Here is a 17,011-nt window from a genome sequence, read left to right on the forward strand (position 1 = left end):
AATGACAAAAATACAATGTCCGTCTCTAAAACCAAGTAGAAATTGTCATAAATGAGACGAATACCATATTGTGGTGAAATTTAATTTGTCTCAAGAGCCAACTAACAAATGTCACAAATTCATCATTAATATTGGTTCACCACTTAGTACATGTCCCACAACCATAATTTTTTCCTTCTATTTTTTTCCCTAGCGGTTACCTGGCCATGTGTCGGTGAGAACGGCCAAAAAAGGGCGCGCGAGGCAAAATTTCTGCAACCCTTTTCCTCTTCCCACGCTCGTGCTCCTTTTCTCCTCCAAACCACTCTCGCTCTCGCGCCGCTGCAAACAGGCAGCTCCAAAACCCTAGCCGCCGCCGGCGGCGGTAGCCTACCGGCGCCTTCTCTAGCCTCGCCGCCGCCGAAGGGCACCAGGAGAAGCCCGCTTAGTCACTATTAGGGTAGATGTAGGGCATTCCCCCAAGAGATTCCGCTGGTCCGGGCACGAGGCGGCCGGGACGGGGCCATCTCCTGTAGATCGAGCCGGCGACCTGCGCCTGCGGTTCGGGCCTGCGCAGGAGCAGCGGGAGGTGCGGGATCTGCTGGGGGTTGGTGCTCCTGGGCCCGTGATGGATGGCAGTGATGGAGCTCGTCTGGACGCTATGTCCGGTTTGTCCCCCCCCCCCCCCCCTCCCTCCCCGCCGAAAAGTGTGGCCAATTTCTCAATTGTACTGCTAGATTGGGCGCAGAATCAATGGACCCGAACGCTTCGTATACCTGGTTGCTCGATTTCGAGTCAGATTGAGCCCAGAGCTGCAGGGAAACGCTTTTTTGTTCGTGCCTTTCCACATGGAAAGAAGGGGGTTGGGGAGTCATGGATTTTTCTTGGTTGATTAGGCTGGGTTTTGGTGGGCGATGGGGATTAGGTGCTGATGTTGTGTGCCAAGCATAAATGGATTTAAACCTGTTCGGCTGGATTTCTTAGCGGTGCTCAGTGGGTAGCTCGTCGAAAATGACAGCATCTTTATAAGCTTGTGGTACTGCACGGATTATCATCTGGATTTGGACCTTTGGATTTCTTTGTTCATGTTGAGTAGTGAGTCAAACTGATTCCGTTTGTTCCACAAAGTAAAAAAAACTAATAATCATGTGGTCTGTGGCCTTCCTAGAGATGTATCGAACAACATTAACGCAGGGCCAGTGGTGACGAGAAGGCAGTGAGAGGTGAGGTCATCTCTGCTCCTGTTTTGTCATTCAAAGATGAGGCATCCAGAAGAAACGATATCATGTCCTATAAGCATTTGCAATGATTATGCAACGAGGCAGGCATCAATGTTCAAAACTAACTCCGGCTAAGTGCATTTCTGAATGTAATTTGCTTGGTTCATTTCGCACTTCGACCAAAACTGCAGGTAGCATCTTCTACCTGCATCAAATGCATAATAGTTCATTCAGTTAAGTGTATGGCTGAAAAGTTCACAGGTTTTTTTGACTGTGAGGTAGGTGCAGGTCCATTTAATCTGTTTTTTAGCATATTAAATTTATCAAAGTTGATATTCCAGGCAGTCTTGTTGCATTTAGTATGTTATTCAATACCTTACAAGTTTGACTTCACATCATAGTCCCATAGCAAGTCTAGCAGATAGTAATTATGCATCCTACTTCCAGCCTACTCAGCAGGTAAGCTATTTAAGTTGATCGCACATCTCCGTAATTATAGTTTTCAATACAGCTTCTCTAATACATGTGTTTCCTAAATAATTTAAACATTTATACAGCTCAAGACATGATAGATACTGTCACGTATTGCCTAGATTGCCTCTGCTATGTACTCAGTGGTTTAACCTAGTGGCTGGTGCACAACTGATCTGTACCCTGTACGCTGTAGCTCTAAAGCATTTAGAGTTATGTTAGCACCTATTGCCTGTGGGGTGCTTCTCTTATGGTGTGTTTGGTTGGTGGGATGGATGGAGATGGAATGGAGCGGCTCCATTTTTACTGGTGTTTGGTTCAGGAACGGTGGGACGGAGCGGCTCCAGCAAGGGAATATACCCCCAATATGCGGAACGAGACCGCTCGCCCAAACCGACCGGACGCGAGCGCTCGTCTCCCACACGCGCAAGAGTACCGTGCCCCTCACCTCCTGACGCCACCCGCCTGCAGGTGACCGCCCCTCCCCCCCCCCGGCGGATTCCAGGCGACCCCCCCCCCCCCCCCCGCGCGGGACACCGCCCCATCTATGATTTCTTGATCTGTTCGGTCAGTGAGATTTTGTTTTGATCTTGGCAGTTCGCAGGAAGAAGTTTGGCTGGAGGAACAAAGGCAACGTGTACGCCTCAGAAGGTTACAACTACTGACTATATGCCTTGTGTGATTATTTGTTATGTGTTAATTTTTTTGATTTTATCTTTTTTCTGTATGATTTAGATGGATAAGAAGCAGCAACTTTTACTTTACACAGCTGCAGCTGCAGCGCATATGTTACTTTCAATGATGGCCATGGTTATTCAATCTAGAAGAAGAAAACGCCGCGAACCAATTGGAACTGATAAAAGTGAAGGTATGAGCAATGGGGATGATGCCATTGCAGAAAGTGATGGGCTGAACCATGGTATTGGTAAAAGTGTCATCAATGATGATATATCTTCATCATCTAGACCAGCTAAGAGAGCCAAGACTACTGATGATACCGGGAGAAAGACTGATTGCTTGGTTGAAGCATTTTATCGTGGCAGCCAAAGGCTAGCAAAGGCAATAGAGAAAGCAAGCAATGCTTTACCAGATGGTTTGTTTGAAGCCGTGGATAGTCTCCCAGGTTTTGAGCTTCACCACAAGACTCGATACTATCATCACTTGGTTAGGCATCCTAATGATGCCCATGCTTTCGTGAATCTACCATCCGATTGGAAGCTATCGTGGTTTTCGAGTTTTGTTAGTGAGAACTTCTAGCTTCTGGGTCGTGGTTAGTGTCAGGGTGGCTGCTGCCCTTATGTTGGTTAGTCTAGTTGTTTCGGTTGACTTGAACTCATGTATGCGTGTATTTTTGCATGTGTCCTTGAACAATGCACTTGGGATCAATTCTACATATTATGTTATGTTGAAACTCAGTTAATTATATTGCATATTATGTCATTTTGAAATTCAGTTAATTATGGTGCATTTTAACTGAAATATGGTGGTAAGTTCACCCAACAAAGGAGGAGGTAGCCACGCTCATCTGCCTCTCCAACCAAACATAGAATGGAACTAAATATAGAATGGAATGGTTCTACTCTAGCGCACTCTCCAATCAAACAAAAAATGAAGCGGCTCCGTTCTGTTTACCGAACGTAGAACGGAGTGGTTTCATTCTCAGAAATTGGAATGGAGCCGTTCCATTAAAGTTGGCTTCTCCTTCCTGCTGCAGGGTATCCTGGATATGGGGTTTGGGTCATGGGGCCGCTGGCTCCTTGTCTGCGGGCTGCACTGTCAATCCCCAACACAAATTGCTGGTCTCAGGATCACAGATAAGTGCTCCAAAACTACTATCGCTGGCCTGCTCTTGTAGTTCAACACTCCTGTCGCTGTCCTGCTCTTGTTGTTCAGTAAATGGTAGTTCACTGAAAAGAGCGGTTGCAAATAAATTGTGGTGTATTGAAGCTTCTTTAGAGTAAATCATTTGATCTTATATACTGTAAAACTACTATCTAAAGTTGCACACTGATCTTGATAAATGCTCCTTTGTTATTATTTTACCCATCATATGTGTTACTGGTCCAAAATTGATGAGATATGAAATGAGCTACTAATTAAACTGATCCTGGTCTCTAGCAGTAGCATTTCTGTTTCGAAGAGAACTCTTCACATGATTTTGTAATTGCTTGCTGGATGTGAAAAACTGGCATGTCTATCTGTATGCTCTCATGATTAAGCAGCTGATTCATCTTTTGAGCTTGCTGCTAGTTTAGTTGGCTAACACTTCATGATAGATAGGGCAGTCCACAGTTAAGTTAGTTCTTTTTAAAAAAAAATTAGTATATTTCTACTGAACAACTAAGTCCATTGATTCATCGTGAATTCTTATGTTGCTGCAGTACGATATCTGAAAAGAGACTGAGCTTTCATGCATCCATTCTGGAGATACGAAGCAGAGTAACCCAGAGGCAACGCTTCAGATGGACCAGAATGCAGACCATCCTCTTTGCTTGACTGCTTGCGTGGTGCAACTTTAGCATGTGCATATGTATGTATGAATGGAGGATAAATTGTATTACTTGACTGCTTGCCTGGTGCAACTTTTGCATGTATATATGTATGTGTATGAATAGTGGATGAATTGTGAACACATGACCTATTTGTTCTCTCCTATTTTTATTCTTTTGTCCAAATGAATCAGCAAGTTTGTTCTTCAGATCAGGATAAGCGTGATCTTGACTTTGTTTCTGATTCCTTAGTTTCTCTCTATGTGCCCTCTACAAACTACAACAAAAAAGAGATTCGGATGTAGCCACATGTCTATCTGCACGATTTACATTGATAGCAGCTAACTGGTGTCTGTTCTGCTGGAAAAGAAATTATGGCAGCAGAGGATGGGCGATGAAAATCTGAAGATACAAGATAGGGATTACATACTCATGGCACAAATAAAGACACATGCCTTGCTTACAAAACAGAACACAAATTCTTCCATTAATTTTATCTGACCCAAAGAAAGCACTCCCTGCAAAACAAAAAATAGAACAAAACATTACAGAAAGTGAAATCTAGATAAGCATTATAGCAAAATTCCCTCCCTGATTAAGAAAGCTAGAAAAGTACTCACAGCTCAGCATCACTGGATTCAACGGATAAAATAGACAGAATGTGAAATCTAGATAAGCATTATAGTTGAAAATGGCATTAAACAAGTATGTATTGAGAGTTATACACTAATCGATAATTCACATTGCACAGAAACATATGATCGGTTCTTATTGGCTCAGCTATGTAGATATAATCCAAAAGCAAAACAAACATACATGTTCCCTCACTCTTAGCTAGGATGGCCAACACAGAATTTGCGTGACAAATAGAAATTATTCTAACCCCCACCGTGATTTAATTTCAAAATGAGAAACCTAACAAAACAAATAAACAGAATACCAGGGACACCGTTTCATTACGCTTCGGGAAAAGTCCAGTTTACACTCTTAAACTATCGCAAAAGTATAGTTTTCAACCTTTAACTACAAAACCGGATAACGAGGCCATCCAATTCTTGAAACCGAACAAGTTGGGTCCTTTAGGTGGTTTAAAAGGTTGTTTTGTATTTTTTAATAAAATTAAAAAATTTTAATTAGATCTAAAAAATCAAAACTGATTCATTTTAAATCAAAAAAAAATGAAACTAGGATCAAATTTTTTTGAAAAATGTAACCTATCTATTATTGCTCTATTTGAATCTTATTTATTCAAAAATAGTAGGCATAACTACAGGCAACAAGTACTATGAACATGAAAAAATTGGATCCGAATAACTGACAAGTAGAATGCCAATAGATATGTTATATTTTTAGAAAACTTTTGATACCTATTTTGTATTTTTTGATTTAAAATAAACTACTGAATTTTTTAGTTTAAGCTTGAATATTTTTAATTTTTATAAAATAAAAAACATATTTGAAACCACCCAAAGGGCCAAATTTGCCCGGTTTTGACAGTTGGATGGCCTCTGCCATACAGTTCTATAGTTGAAAGTTGAAAATAGAACTTTTGTGATAGTTCAGAGGTGTAAACCGGATTTTTCTCTTATGCTTGAAAAATAAAACTGCTCCCTAGAGATAATATGGGCCTTCAAGGTGAGCCCCAACATCATCCACAGCAAACTTACATCTACGGGCTCCGACTGATGCTGACAAGAAAGAACACTTCAAGGAAGCGGAGGAAAAAAGGAGACAGGAAAATTAAATGGTTGGTGTGAATAAACGGCGCGTGGTACAGGGAAAATACAAAACAATTTGAAAATAGTTGCACTATCGGATCCAACAAAACAAATAGACCCGTTTGCTTGGAATGCAGCGGCCGTTGGTCCAAAATTTCGTGCGGTGAAAAAACGCTAAACAAAAACCAAAGTCCACACCTAAAAATCGACCGAGGACGACAACGAGTTTTTACTCGACTGCCATTTTTACTCGAGTGTCATAAGCGTAACGAGTAAAATAACAGCATGCTCCATTGCATTGGGCTGCACAGTCTCCCCTTTGATGGGCAGTATGGGCCTTGTGGGCCGTCAGATGGCTGACTTTCCAGACTCTCTTCATGAGCAAGACAATATTACGTCCATCTTCTTATATGATCTCGTTTTCAAGATTTGGCTAATAATACATATTTTTAAATTATTCAGGATTCTTATTGTTTGATCAATAATAATTTTAAGATTATTCAGTTAAGCAATAGTTTGGAAGTATATATCACTGATAGGTTTTTATTGCAAATACTATTAGAATGTTATACATACATGTAATTGTTCAGATATGTACCGTAAAATTTTGTACTGGCATATTGTTTGTTAGCGTAAGTTTCTACATCTGGATGGCTCTTAACATTTTTAAAAACTGAAACTGTCCCGGCTCTGCGACTGATGCTCAACGACATGCTTATGTTCATGTGAAAATGGCAGATTATTTACGCCGTGAAGAAGCTGATGCGATGCAGAAGTCATTGACGGATAATTTCTGTCATTTTAATTTGGATCCTATTGACCGAGCAACGGCTTGGACTAATTCTCAGCCCATGACTACGTCACGAGGCTCGTCCACCGGCCGCTACATGCACCGCACGCATGACGCATGCGGCATGCCTGCATAGGCTTGACTAGCGCATGCCAAGGCACACCACACCGCTCATGTAAATTTTGCGGGATGTACATTGCCTATCCATTGGCCATTCATTGATGAATACAAGCGCAGCATTCTGCTCTTCTGCATCGTGATCAGAGACCGCGATTCTAAGCCTTCCTAATAATCCAATTTCTTTTCTAGATGCGCGACATCATGAGAGACACCGCTACCGCCATCGTCAACTCCACCGCGGCCATGCTCAAGGATGCCTCTTTTGTTGCCTATTCATCCCTCTCTAGCTCCACACACAGCGTCAACATCAAAAGCTTTATCCCTATCACCTCGAATACACAGTGGCACTGCTACCGGCACTCAAGAAATCTCTTCTAAATCATGCTCGGTAAGTTCGATCTCCATTCTCATGTTGGTACCTACACTTCGCGACTTTACAACCCTTTTAGGTGAAAGGCCATATTACCATAATTTAAAATTTTGTGATAATATATGTGTTGTATTGCCACGAAGTTATAGCATTGCCATATGTTCAACTTACAAGAGGTCAGCATCTATTGCAATATATAAATATATTGTTGCATTGATTGTTTTGGACTAATGTGGCAATAGTCCAAAAAATAGCTGTAATACAAAACTTATTGTTGCCCTGCATGAAGTAATGTGGCAATATATGAATATTATTACCATATTTTTGGTACATGTTCATTCCAGATTATTAGCACAATACATAACAAAAGTAGCTCTAGTGTTGTGGTAAAGAACTATATTCCTTAACAAGCTCTAGCTTTAAATAGTTTATCACTAGTATTTACTAAAATAGTAGCTATAACACTTTTGTTGGCACGATCATATTTGTTGTACTTGTTACAAATTTTTATCGCAATATTAACATACTATTGCCACGATATTAGTCATTGTAACAAAATAGCATAGCTAATTGACACTGCGTTACCACTTTATTGCGTGACAATTAGCATAGCTATTGCAACAAAATGAAAACCATGCCTAGCAACAATCTTTTAACCACGCAAATACTTCCCATGCCTAGCAACAAATGTGATATTGTGGCAATTGGTAGATATTGCCACGATTTTAACCCTACATTAATGAAGTTGCAAAATGCCAATTTCTAGTAGTGGGCCCACCACCGAGAGTAGCGATGTAGGCATTCTTGAACGTGGCCGGGCCGTGGTGGAATCGGCTATGACATCAATGGTGTCGCTCATGATGTCGTGCGTGTAAAAGGAAACTGGATTAGAAGGAATGTTCGTAACGGAGGCTCTGATTACCATGCAGAATAACAGAAGGCTGTGCACCTGTATTTATAAATTAAGAAGGGCTTATAAATAGGTAAGGTATATTCATGCATGCACAGGTTTGATTAGCGCATGCCAAGGCACACCGCTCATGTAAATCTTGCGGGAAGTACATTGCCTATCTATTGGCCATCCATTGATCAATACAAGTGCAATATTCTGCTATTCTGCATCGTGATCGGAGCCCGCGATTCTAAGCCTTCCCTTCTAATCCAATTTCTTTTGTAGCTGCGTGACATCATGAAAGACACCGCTGCCGCCATTGTCAACTCCACCGCGGCCGTGCTCAACGATGCCTCTAGTGCTGCCTATTCATCCCCCTCTAGCTCCACTCACAGTGCCAGCTCCACTCACAGTCTCACAGTGTCAACATCAAAAGCCTAGTCCCCATCACCTTGAATACGCAGTCGCACTGCTACCGGCACTCAAGAAATCTCTTCTAAATCATGCTCGGTCGGTTCAATCTCCGTTCCCATGTTGATGGCTACACTTCGCGACTCTACGAACCCTTTTAGGTGAAAGGCGGACCTCACGCTCCTCATGTGGTTAAATGCACCCGTCACCGATGATCTCGTGGACAGTGTCATGACGGACAACCCAACAGCCTGCACGGTCTACAAGAAGATTCATGATTTGTTCGGTGAACTCCACAGCCTTCAACAAGGTAACATGTGTGCCTTTGCCTATTGGTAGGAAGCCCCTTTCGGATGCCCTCATCGATTGCAACCAGCCATTTGGCGACCATGCCCTCTATCCACCAACTGATCCGAGGCCTCAATCCTCCATTCTCCACCTTGAATATGCTCCTAGTACTGCTGCACCAATTCCCGACGCTCATGCAAGCGCGAGGCGACTTGATCATGGAAGAAAACTTGCAGGGCGCCCACCTGGATGTCGTGCTTGTTGCCACCAAGACCATGTCCATGAGATCATCGGCGAGTTTCACCTGCAGCGACATGAGGCATTTGAGTCGACCTGTACCTAGGAGGGGTCATTAGGTCACGGAGTGTCAGCGTCAACATGGAAGTGCAGATCAAACCACTCGAGCATGACAAGAAAGAGATTTCTCGAGCGCCAGTAGCAGTGTGACTGCATGTCGAGGGTGATATGGAATGGGCTTTTGATGTTGACGTCGTGAGTTGAGCTAGAGAGGGAGGAAGAAGCCGCAACAGTAGATGTGGCAGCGTTGGTGGCCACTACTAGAAAATGGATTTTTGCTACAAAAAATAGTGCAACAACATATAAATAGTGGCAATAATAGATGATATTACCATAATTTAATATTTTGTGGCAATATATATGTTGTATTGCCACGAAGTTATAGTATTACCATATGTTCAACTTACATTGCAAGATGTTAGCATCTATTGCAGTATAAATATATGTTGTTCCATTGATTGTTTTGTGTAGCTAGACTAGTGCGGCAATAGTCCAAAAAATAGGGGTAACACAAAACTTATTGTTGTCACACATGAAGTAATGTTGCAATATATGAATATTATTACCATAATTTTGGTGCATGTTCATTCTAGATTATTAGCAAAAATATACAATAAAATTAGCTCTAGTGTAGTGGTAAAGAATTATATTCCTAACAGGTTCTAGGTTAAAATCCAACTAGAACCAGCTTTTATTTTTTTTCTTATATTTATTTTTTCCCACAAAAACATATCATCGAAAAAAATAGTTTATTACCACTATTTACTAAAACAATAGTTATAACATTTTTAGTGGCACGATCATATTTATTGTAATTGTTACAAACTTTTATCACAATATTAACATACTATAGCCACAACATTAGTCATTGTAACTAATATCTAATGCAATATTTTATTTCGTGGCAATTAGCATAGCTATTGTAAGAAAAAAAAACCATGGGTTAATTTTTTAACCATGCATGTACTTCCCATGCCTGCCAACAAATGTGATAGCGTGGCAGTTGGTAGATATTGCCACCTACAATAATGATATTTCACCGTTGCAAAATGCCAATTTCTAGTAGTGGACCAGGCCGCCGAGAGTAGCGATGTAGGCAATGTTGAACATGGCCGTGGTGGAATTGGCAACGACAGCAGCGGTGTCGCTCATGATGTCATGCAGAAAAAAGAAACTGGATTAGAAGGGAGGTTCATAATCGTTGGCTCTGATTAGAATGCAGAATAGCAGAAAGCTTGCACCTGTATGGCTGTATTCATCAACCAAGGCCGGGCTTACAAATAGGCAATGTATATCCACAAGGTTTGCATGAGTCGTGTGACGTACACGCTCTAACCAAACTCTCTCGCCACGACCATGTCACAAGGCGCGTCCACCGGCCTCTAAATAGCATGTACGCATGCGCCGGATCTCCCCGGACATAGAGTTTGACTAGCGCGTTTTAAGTGACACCGCTCATGTAAATCCTGTGGATGTAATCACCTACCTATAGGCCTTTGATCGATGGATACATGTGCGGCATTATGCTATTTTGCATGACCCCACTCCCTCCCCCCCCCCCCCCCAAACAAAAAAAAAAGAAAAAATCCAGTTTACACCGTAGAACTATTATAAAAGTTTGATTTTCAACCGTTAACTATAAATAAAACTGGATAACAAAGGTCATCCAATTGTCGAAATCGGACAAATTTAGCCCTTTGGTTGGTTTCAAAGGTGGTATTCCATTTTGTAAAAAAATAAAAATATTCAAGTTTAAACTAAAAAGTTTATAAGTAATTTATTTTAATAAAAAAGGGAAATGGGTGCTAGTATTTTCTCAAAGTGTGACCTATCTATTGGCACTCTACTTTCAGATCCAATTTTTTCATGTTCATAGTATTTGTTTGCTTGTAGTTATGGCTATTATTTTTAGATAAATAAGATACAAGTAGAGCAACAACGGATATGTTACATTTTTATAAACATTTTGGTACTGGTTTCATATATTTCTGATTTAAAATGGATTAATTTTGATTTTTTATATCTAACTAGAATTTTTTATTTTTTTAAAGATATAAAACCAAACCATCTAAAGGGCTAAACTTGTCCGGTTTCGATAATTGGCTGTTCCTTATTACCCGGTTTTGTAGCTGAAGGTTGAAAATAAAATTCTTGCAATAATTCGAGGTTGTAAAGTGGACTTTTCTAAAAAAAACACCGGTGGTGGTTAGTCACTCAGGAAACTGTGCAAATAGAGAGTGATACAGCCCCCATGGAAAATGAATGAACTTATCATAGCAGTAACGTGTGTAGCTCAGCAACAACTGTCGGAGATCGGTATGTGTAGACTATGGGCACGCCAACAACTCTTTCAGCACAACCCATGTGCGACCAAAGAGTTTGTTCTCTCTAGATCTTTGGTCGACTAGCCCACGGTTCCGGTACATTAGGTCAGCTAGCATTGGTACCTTGCACATTTATCTTCTCTACTGTTTCTAAAAATCAAATACTCCATGCCTGCAAACTTTGGGGACGCGTGTTTATGCAGGCCGGAGTGTGTACACAACACTAAGTCCAAGGACTTTCAACGATGTCCACAAGAATTTGATTTGATATGGAAATCGAGACCAATGAAAACGTTTCCTGAACTAGCCTACTAGCTGGCCAGGAACAGGCACCAAAACAATGTTCAGATGAGAAAGAAGAGCAGCAAAAAAGTTCAGAACAAAGTGTGGCAACAAATCGACCCTCATGACTACTAACATCTCGAGCAAATCCAAGCTCAGTTATCCAGTACTAACAACTCATGCTAAAAGGAGAGACATGCTGAAAGACGATGACTGTCATCATGAGAAGCAGTAGTACTGCACATAAGAGATAAGACTACATTTTGCAGAACAGAAGTGAGCCTTTAACCTGACAAATGCCCAAAGAACACCACCACCATATCACATAGACCCACCCCACTATACTAGTATACCAAGCCAACCACCAATGGAGCTGAACATGCCTCTACCACTGTACCTAATCTGGCCGGTCAGAGATCGAGGAGGCCGCCGCCGCTATGGTGGACTGGTGGCTAGCCGAGGTACACGTGGACGCCGATGGCGAGGAGCAAGATGGCGATGAGGGTGAAGTAGATGATGGCGTGGATGAGGATGGAGAGGCCGCTGGTCTGGAAGTTGCCGAACTCGATGATCCGGCCCTTGCCGGGGATCTGGAACAGCAGCCCCGGGGAGAGGAGGATGAACAGGACCAGCCCGATGAACACCGGCGCCCAGTCCGCCATAATCTCCGAGCGACGACGACGGCCTCCTCGCGGCTGCAGGCTTGCCCGGCCTCCACCGCGTGTGCTCTCAGCTCCTGCTCCTTCTGAATTCTGATTGGTTTGGTGTGGCGTAGGACCAGTGGGGGAGAGTGGCAGGAGGAGCGTGGGAGGGTAATATATAGTGGCCTTTTGGTCAGGGAATAACTTAACTAAATGGGAGGGCAAATAGGATGGTGGGTGCATGTGTGAGTGGGAGGGTGATCCTCTGTGTCCGTAGGGAGGGTTGGCCATGGTGCGGTTTCTTATTCTTCTTTCTAAGGAGCCGTGTTGTGTGGTTTTAGAACACCGCTGAATGAATTGATATCGGTTGTGAGAAAAGCGACTTGTGGAAATTGAAACATTGACGTAGATAGCTGTAAATTATGTATGGCAATAAATCAAAGTTGGTTATACAAGTAGTGCTCATTTTTGTACTTTATTGACATGTATCTGTCTGTACTTTTTTCCAAGTTTTCATAGTAATGTATCGCTTTCTTTCTAAGAGAATGTCACTTTGAAGTTGCATGGCTTTTTACGGATGTCGTGGCAAGCTGTTACATCGTTTGCTTGTTGGCTCTTTTTCAAGGGGATCACCTTTCAGGTGATGAGCATGTTAGTTTGGTTGTCCTATCAATCCCCTTCAAGGTAGCAATCGAAAGGCCCTTCTTTTGATTCTTGTTGAACATCATAGAATCTCATCAACCTAATATATACATATGCAATTATCGACCATTTAGTTCTTACTATTTATTAACCTAATATCTAACTTGATGTTGACTTTGTCAGATATGAACTGATCTACTCCTAGTGCCCAACCTAAGTAATACTTTGTTTACCTTATGGTACAAGGAGGCTTCAATTTCAACAAATGAATAGTGTGCATCCATAAAACTGTAGGTGGACCTGCAAAAAAGGAAAAAAAGATCCAGATGAGGTGGAGAAAAAAGAGCTATAAATGTGTGATGGGGGGAGTGCGTGATCCTCTGTGGTTGCTAGGAGGATCTGCATGGCGTGTGGTGTTTCTGGCATATTATTACTATATTAGTGTAGCTATATAGAAGATAATCATGTGATATGATATCAAGGTTATTATCTCTGTATAATCATGTGGACAGGCTTCTTTGTGTATTTTTGACGTGTGGATGTTGGTATCTTTCCTGGTTTAGTTCTTGTAGCTCATTGATCTTTCCTGCTTTTGCAACGGGTATCACAATTTAACAGAAGTCATCTTACTTTTTGAGTCTTACTAATGTGTTGTGCTTGCAATGCTTTTAAACATTTCACAGTTCAAAAGCCATTGTGTACTAGATTGCGACATATTATTTTCCATGGCTTTCACATATGTGCCAAGGATGCTACACTACACACATCGGAATAAAAAGAAGGGAAAAATCCAGTTTACACCTTTGAACTATAGAAAAAGTCCGATTTTCAACCTTAAATTATAAAACCAGATAAGAGAGGCCATCCAACTGTTGAAACGGGGCAAATTTGGCCCTTAGGGTAGTTTTGTATTCTTTCTAAAAAAATAAACAATTCTAATTAGATATAAGAAATCAAAACTATTTCATTTTAAATAAGAAAAATTTGAAACTAGTACCAAAATTTTTCTAAAAATGTACCCTATCTATCATTGCTCTCTTTTATTAATCTTATTTATTCAAAAATAATAGGCATAACTACAAGCAACCAAATACTATGAACATCAAAAAATTGGAACCGAATAATTAACAAAGTATAGTGCCAATAGATAAGTTACATTTTAAGAAAAATTTTGATACTCATTTCGTATTTTTTGGATTTGAAATGAATTACTTATGAATTTTTTAGTTTAAATTTGAATATTTTTAATTTTCATAAAATGGAAAACCCCTTCGAAACCACCCTAAGGGCCAAATTTACCCGGTTTCGACAGTTGGATGACCTTTCTTATCTGGTTTTGTAGTTTACGGTTGAAAATCGGACTTTCGCGATAGTTCAAGGTGTAAACCGGACTTTTTCCTAAACAGAATAATAATTTCTCTTCTAGGATATGGGTTTTTAGCGTTTCATCCAATGACCTCGCAATTGTACTCTGTGGTACAAGGAAGCTGAGTTAACATGTTCTTTAATTTTTGTACCTTTAAACTTAGTATCTGCGATACTCCTACTTTTCTTTGCTCATTAATTAGTCCATTTGAATGACATGAACCACAACCCCAATGTGCTATGCACTTCAGCAACCAAGTTGTAGAAGATCAGAAGCAGGTGAGGTGGTGGAGCTAGATAGAAAGTGAAAGTGAGTCCAGATGGAATCAAAGGCAGTTGAGGGGCAAGAGAGACAGAGAGATCCCAAACCCGTGCATCAGGTCAGTGGTCACCACTCACCACACCATCCCCTCCATGCAAATCTTTTATTTTTTTTCACTCGCTTGTGACTGGCGTCCTCGTCCTCACACGTTGTTCTCTTGCTCGTCGGGTTGGGCGTGGAATAAAGGCCTCACAAAGAGAACTCCCATGGTGGCTTGCATGACTGCATGGTATGGTCATGGTGGCCTGCTGGTGGGGGTGGTTGCCATGTCCGTTTCAGCCGTGGGGCTGCTGGAAGGTCGATCTGGGCAGACGGCGCCAAGAGGAGGGGGCACTGTGGAGCTTTATTGCCAGCAACGTACGGTTTGTCGGGAGAGGACCTTGATAGAGTGTTTGGCCAAACATGGGGCAAGGTGTGTGTGGTTGCCCTAGGGGCATGTTTAGGGTGGAAAAAATGGACTAGCAGAGGGATGCATTGGCTACTAGGAATTCACATGGAGTTAACATTAACTTTTTGTGTTATTTTTGGAAAATGCATATAGCCAACAGTGGATGATTGCAAGCCATTTCTCTCACTAAAAGGCAACATAATGTGTATCTTGTAGATGTGAAAAAGTAGCTTCTCTGATCCTCGGCAACACTCGTGCGTGGGAGAAAGAATATTGCACCTCCCATAACTCGGTTTGGATTAGTATATGTTCCACAGGTTTCATCCAACTTTTTAGAGACCTTGATTAGCAAAGGGGGTTTAGTAGTATACTTTTGTAACTCAGGATGGGCTTAAGATATCTTTAAGTTTTCTATTATTTGCTAAGACTTGAACTTGAGGGAAGCGTAGCATCCATTTTTTAGCAGCAGTTTTTACTTCTCAGATTTCCTCGAGCTTTTTGATATTCTGGATCTCCAGATCCTAAAATGTTTACTTATCCTTGAAGGAACTTAAGCTTAAGCTGTTTACTTAATTCACTAGTACAGAGCATCTCATCCGTGCCGGTGATCGGGCCGGCACCATGAAACCGATACTAAAATATTTTGAACTCATTTGGTAATTTGCCACTGCACTATTAGGACATACGCAAATGTTTGCGCAAAAACAAAGAACTATATGTGTCATTTTCTACACAACTCTTATGGTATTAAATCGTTATAATGCGTTCTGGAGTAAATTAGCAGCCTATAATTTCTTTCTGAAAATATCTTACTACTCCAGAAATCAAGCTAGGTTATGCATCAGCATATATGACAGTCACAAGGCACCTCTCAATCTGAACAGGATGCAAATGTAGCCAAAGGGGGCAGACTAAATCAACGCACCATTGGTCTTTATATGCACAGCTGAACTCATGATGCACACGTTTTCCTGATGCGGGGCCAAATTGCCCCTAAATCATGGTGGCACACAGACAAAATCACGGTCGGTTGATCTCGACAATAATTTAAATTGACACTGTGTGCCCTCTGGTCTCTCTAAAAATGGTTTGTGTTTCAAACTCGCCATCTCATCACCAAACATGATGACACACAAAAGTGCAAGAGAAATTGCACAGCAATTCCTTTATTTCCTGCTAAACACATGGAGGGGGGGGGGGGGGGGGGGGGGGGGGGGGGGACCAGCAGTACAGGGAAGCTTCCTGTGTGGGCCGGCTGGGTTAGGTGCATGGGCTGCATCAGCAACTGTGGCCCTTGTCATTTTGCATCATGGGTCACACACTAGGTGTGTGGCTGTGTTTGGATGAGGACATGAATGAATGATTTGGTGCTTGGGTTTATCTTTGGACTTTGGAATCATGCGCACAGTTGCACATATGTGTAGAGTTGTGGGCAAAGGGATGGAGAAGAGGAATAATGACAGTGGATTGTGTTTGTGACAAATGATCGTTGCTCCCTTCCCATTGTTGCTTGCTAGATGGACAGAGTGATCTGTTGCAAGCTGATTGGGGCCCTAGATAGATTCCTACCTCTGTACCTTTTTTTTAAGCAACCTAGCTTTATACTTGACCGGTGAAACTTCAGTCAGGAAGGCATGTGATTGCTTCAAATAGTACTTGTTCGTGGACCACAACATAGTGTCCGTGTTGAAGCCATATAGTACATGGCAATACTCGGCCCATTGGTCAGTGCTGCAAATAAGGCCTTGTCCAACAGAACTACAGGGTTCACTGGTTCGTTCATGGGAAAAGCGAGAGCTAAAGTATCTTCTCAAAGCCACATAAGAATTATGTGCTCAAAAAAATGAAAAGAAGAATAAATATACACTAAACTCTGTCCCAAACACTTTTATTAACTGACAAGGCAATGTAGCATTTTTACTAGTTTTTTTCTGCAAAAGAATTGCATGTGCTTGAAACTTCATTATAATAGATTCACGTAGTTCCCAACTATTTTACTCGA

The 17,011-nt window shown here is 41.5% G+C and overlaps 2 protein-coding genes across 7 annotated transcripts; one reads left to right on the forward strand and one right to left on the reverse strand.

Moving 5' to 3' along the window:
• Positions 1 to 250: 250 nt before the first annotated feature.
• On the forward strand, positions 251 to 3,093 carry LOC112902662. Of its 6 annotated transcripts, XM_025971820.1 has the most exons (5): positions 251 to 647; positions 1,148 to 1,202; positions 1,993 to 2,141; positions 2,275 to 2,321; positions 2,440 to 3,093. In XM_025971820.1, exons 3-5 carry the CDS (start codon positions 2,038 to 2,040, stop codon positions 2,925 to 2,927), a joined length of 639 nt encoding a protein of 212 aa, XP_025827605.1. In that variant the 5' UTR covers positions 251 to 647; positions 1,148 to 1,202; positions 1,993 to 2,037; the 3' UTR covers positions 2,928 to 3,093. The 6 variants fall into 6 exon arrangements, with proteins under 6 accessions (XP_025827605.1, XP_025827602.1, XP_025827600.1 ...); XM_025971817.1 differs by having other exon boundaries at positions 1,148 to 2,141; XM_025971815.1 differs by lacking the exon at positions 1,148 to 1,202 and having other exon boundaries at positions 2,268 to 2,321; positions 2,406 to 3,093.
• Positions 3,094 to 11,718: 8,625 nt separating this feature from the next.
• On the reverse strand, positions 11,719 to 12,473 carry LOC112902663. The gene has a single exon (XM_025971821.1). The coding sequence runs from the start codon at positions 12,311 to 12,313 to the stop codon at positions 12,104 to 12,106; it is 210 nt and encodes a 69-aa protein (XP_025827606.1). The 5' UTR covers positions 12,314 to 12,473; the 3' UTR covers positions 11,719 to 12,103.
• Positions 12,474 to 17,011: the final 4,538 nt, after the last annotated feature.

This window comes from Panicum hallii, chromosome 8, assembly GCF_002211085.1.
Source record: "Panicum hallii strain FIL2 chromosome 8, PHallii_v3.1, whole genome shotgun sequence".
In the NCBI taxonomy this organism is placed as follows: Eukaryota; Viridiplantae; Streptophyta; class Magnoliopsida; order Poales; family Poaceae; genus Panicum; species Panicum hallii.

Bases quoted from the DNA above. Each gene is read 5' to 3' on its own strand.
- LOC112902662 (XM_025971815.1), top strand. From the start codon at position 608: ATGGATGGCAGTGATGGAGCTCGTCTGGACGCTATGTCCG. The intron at 648-1,992 runs GTTTGTCCCCCC...TGTTTGGTTCAG, and splicing joins TCGTCTGGACGCTATGTCCG to GAACGGTGGGACGGAGCGGC. The intron at 2,142-2,267 runs GTGACCGCCCCT...TGATCTTGGCAG, and splicing joins CTGACGCCACCCGCCTGCAG to TTCGCAGGAAGAAGTTTGGC.
- LOC112902663 (XM_025971821.1), bottom strand. From the start codon at position 12,313: ATGGCGGACTGGGCGCCGGTGTTCATCGGGCTGGTCCTGTTCATCCTC.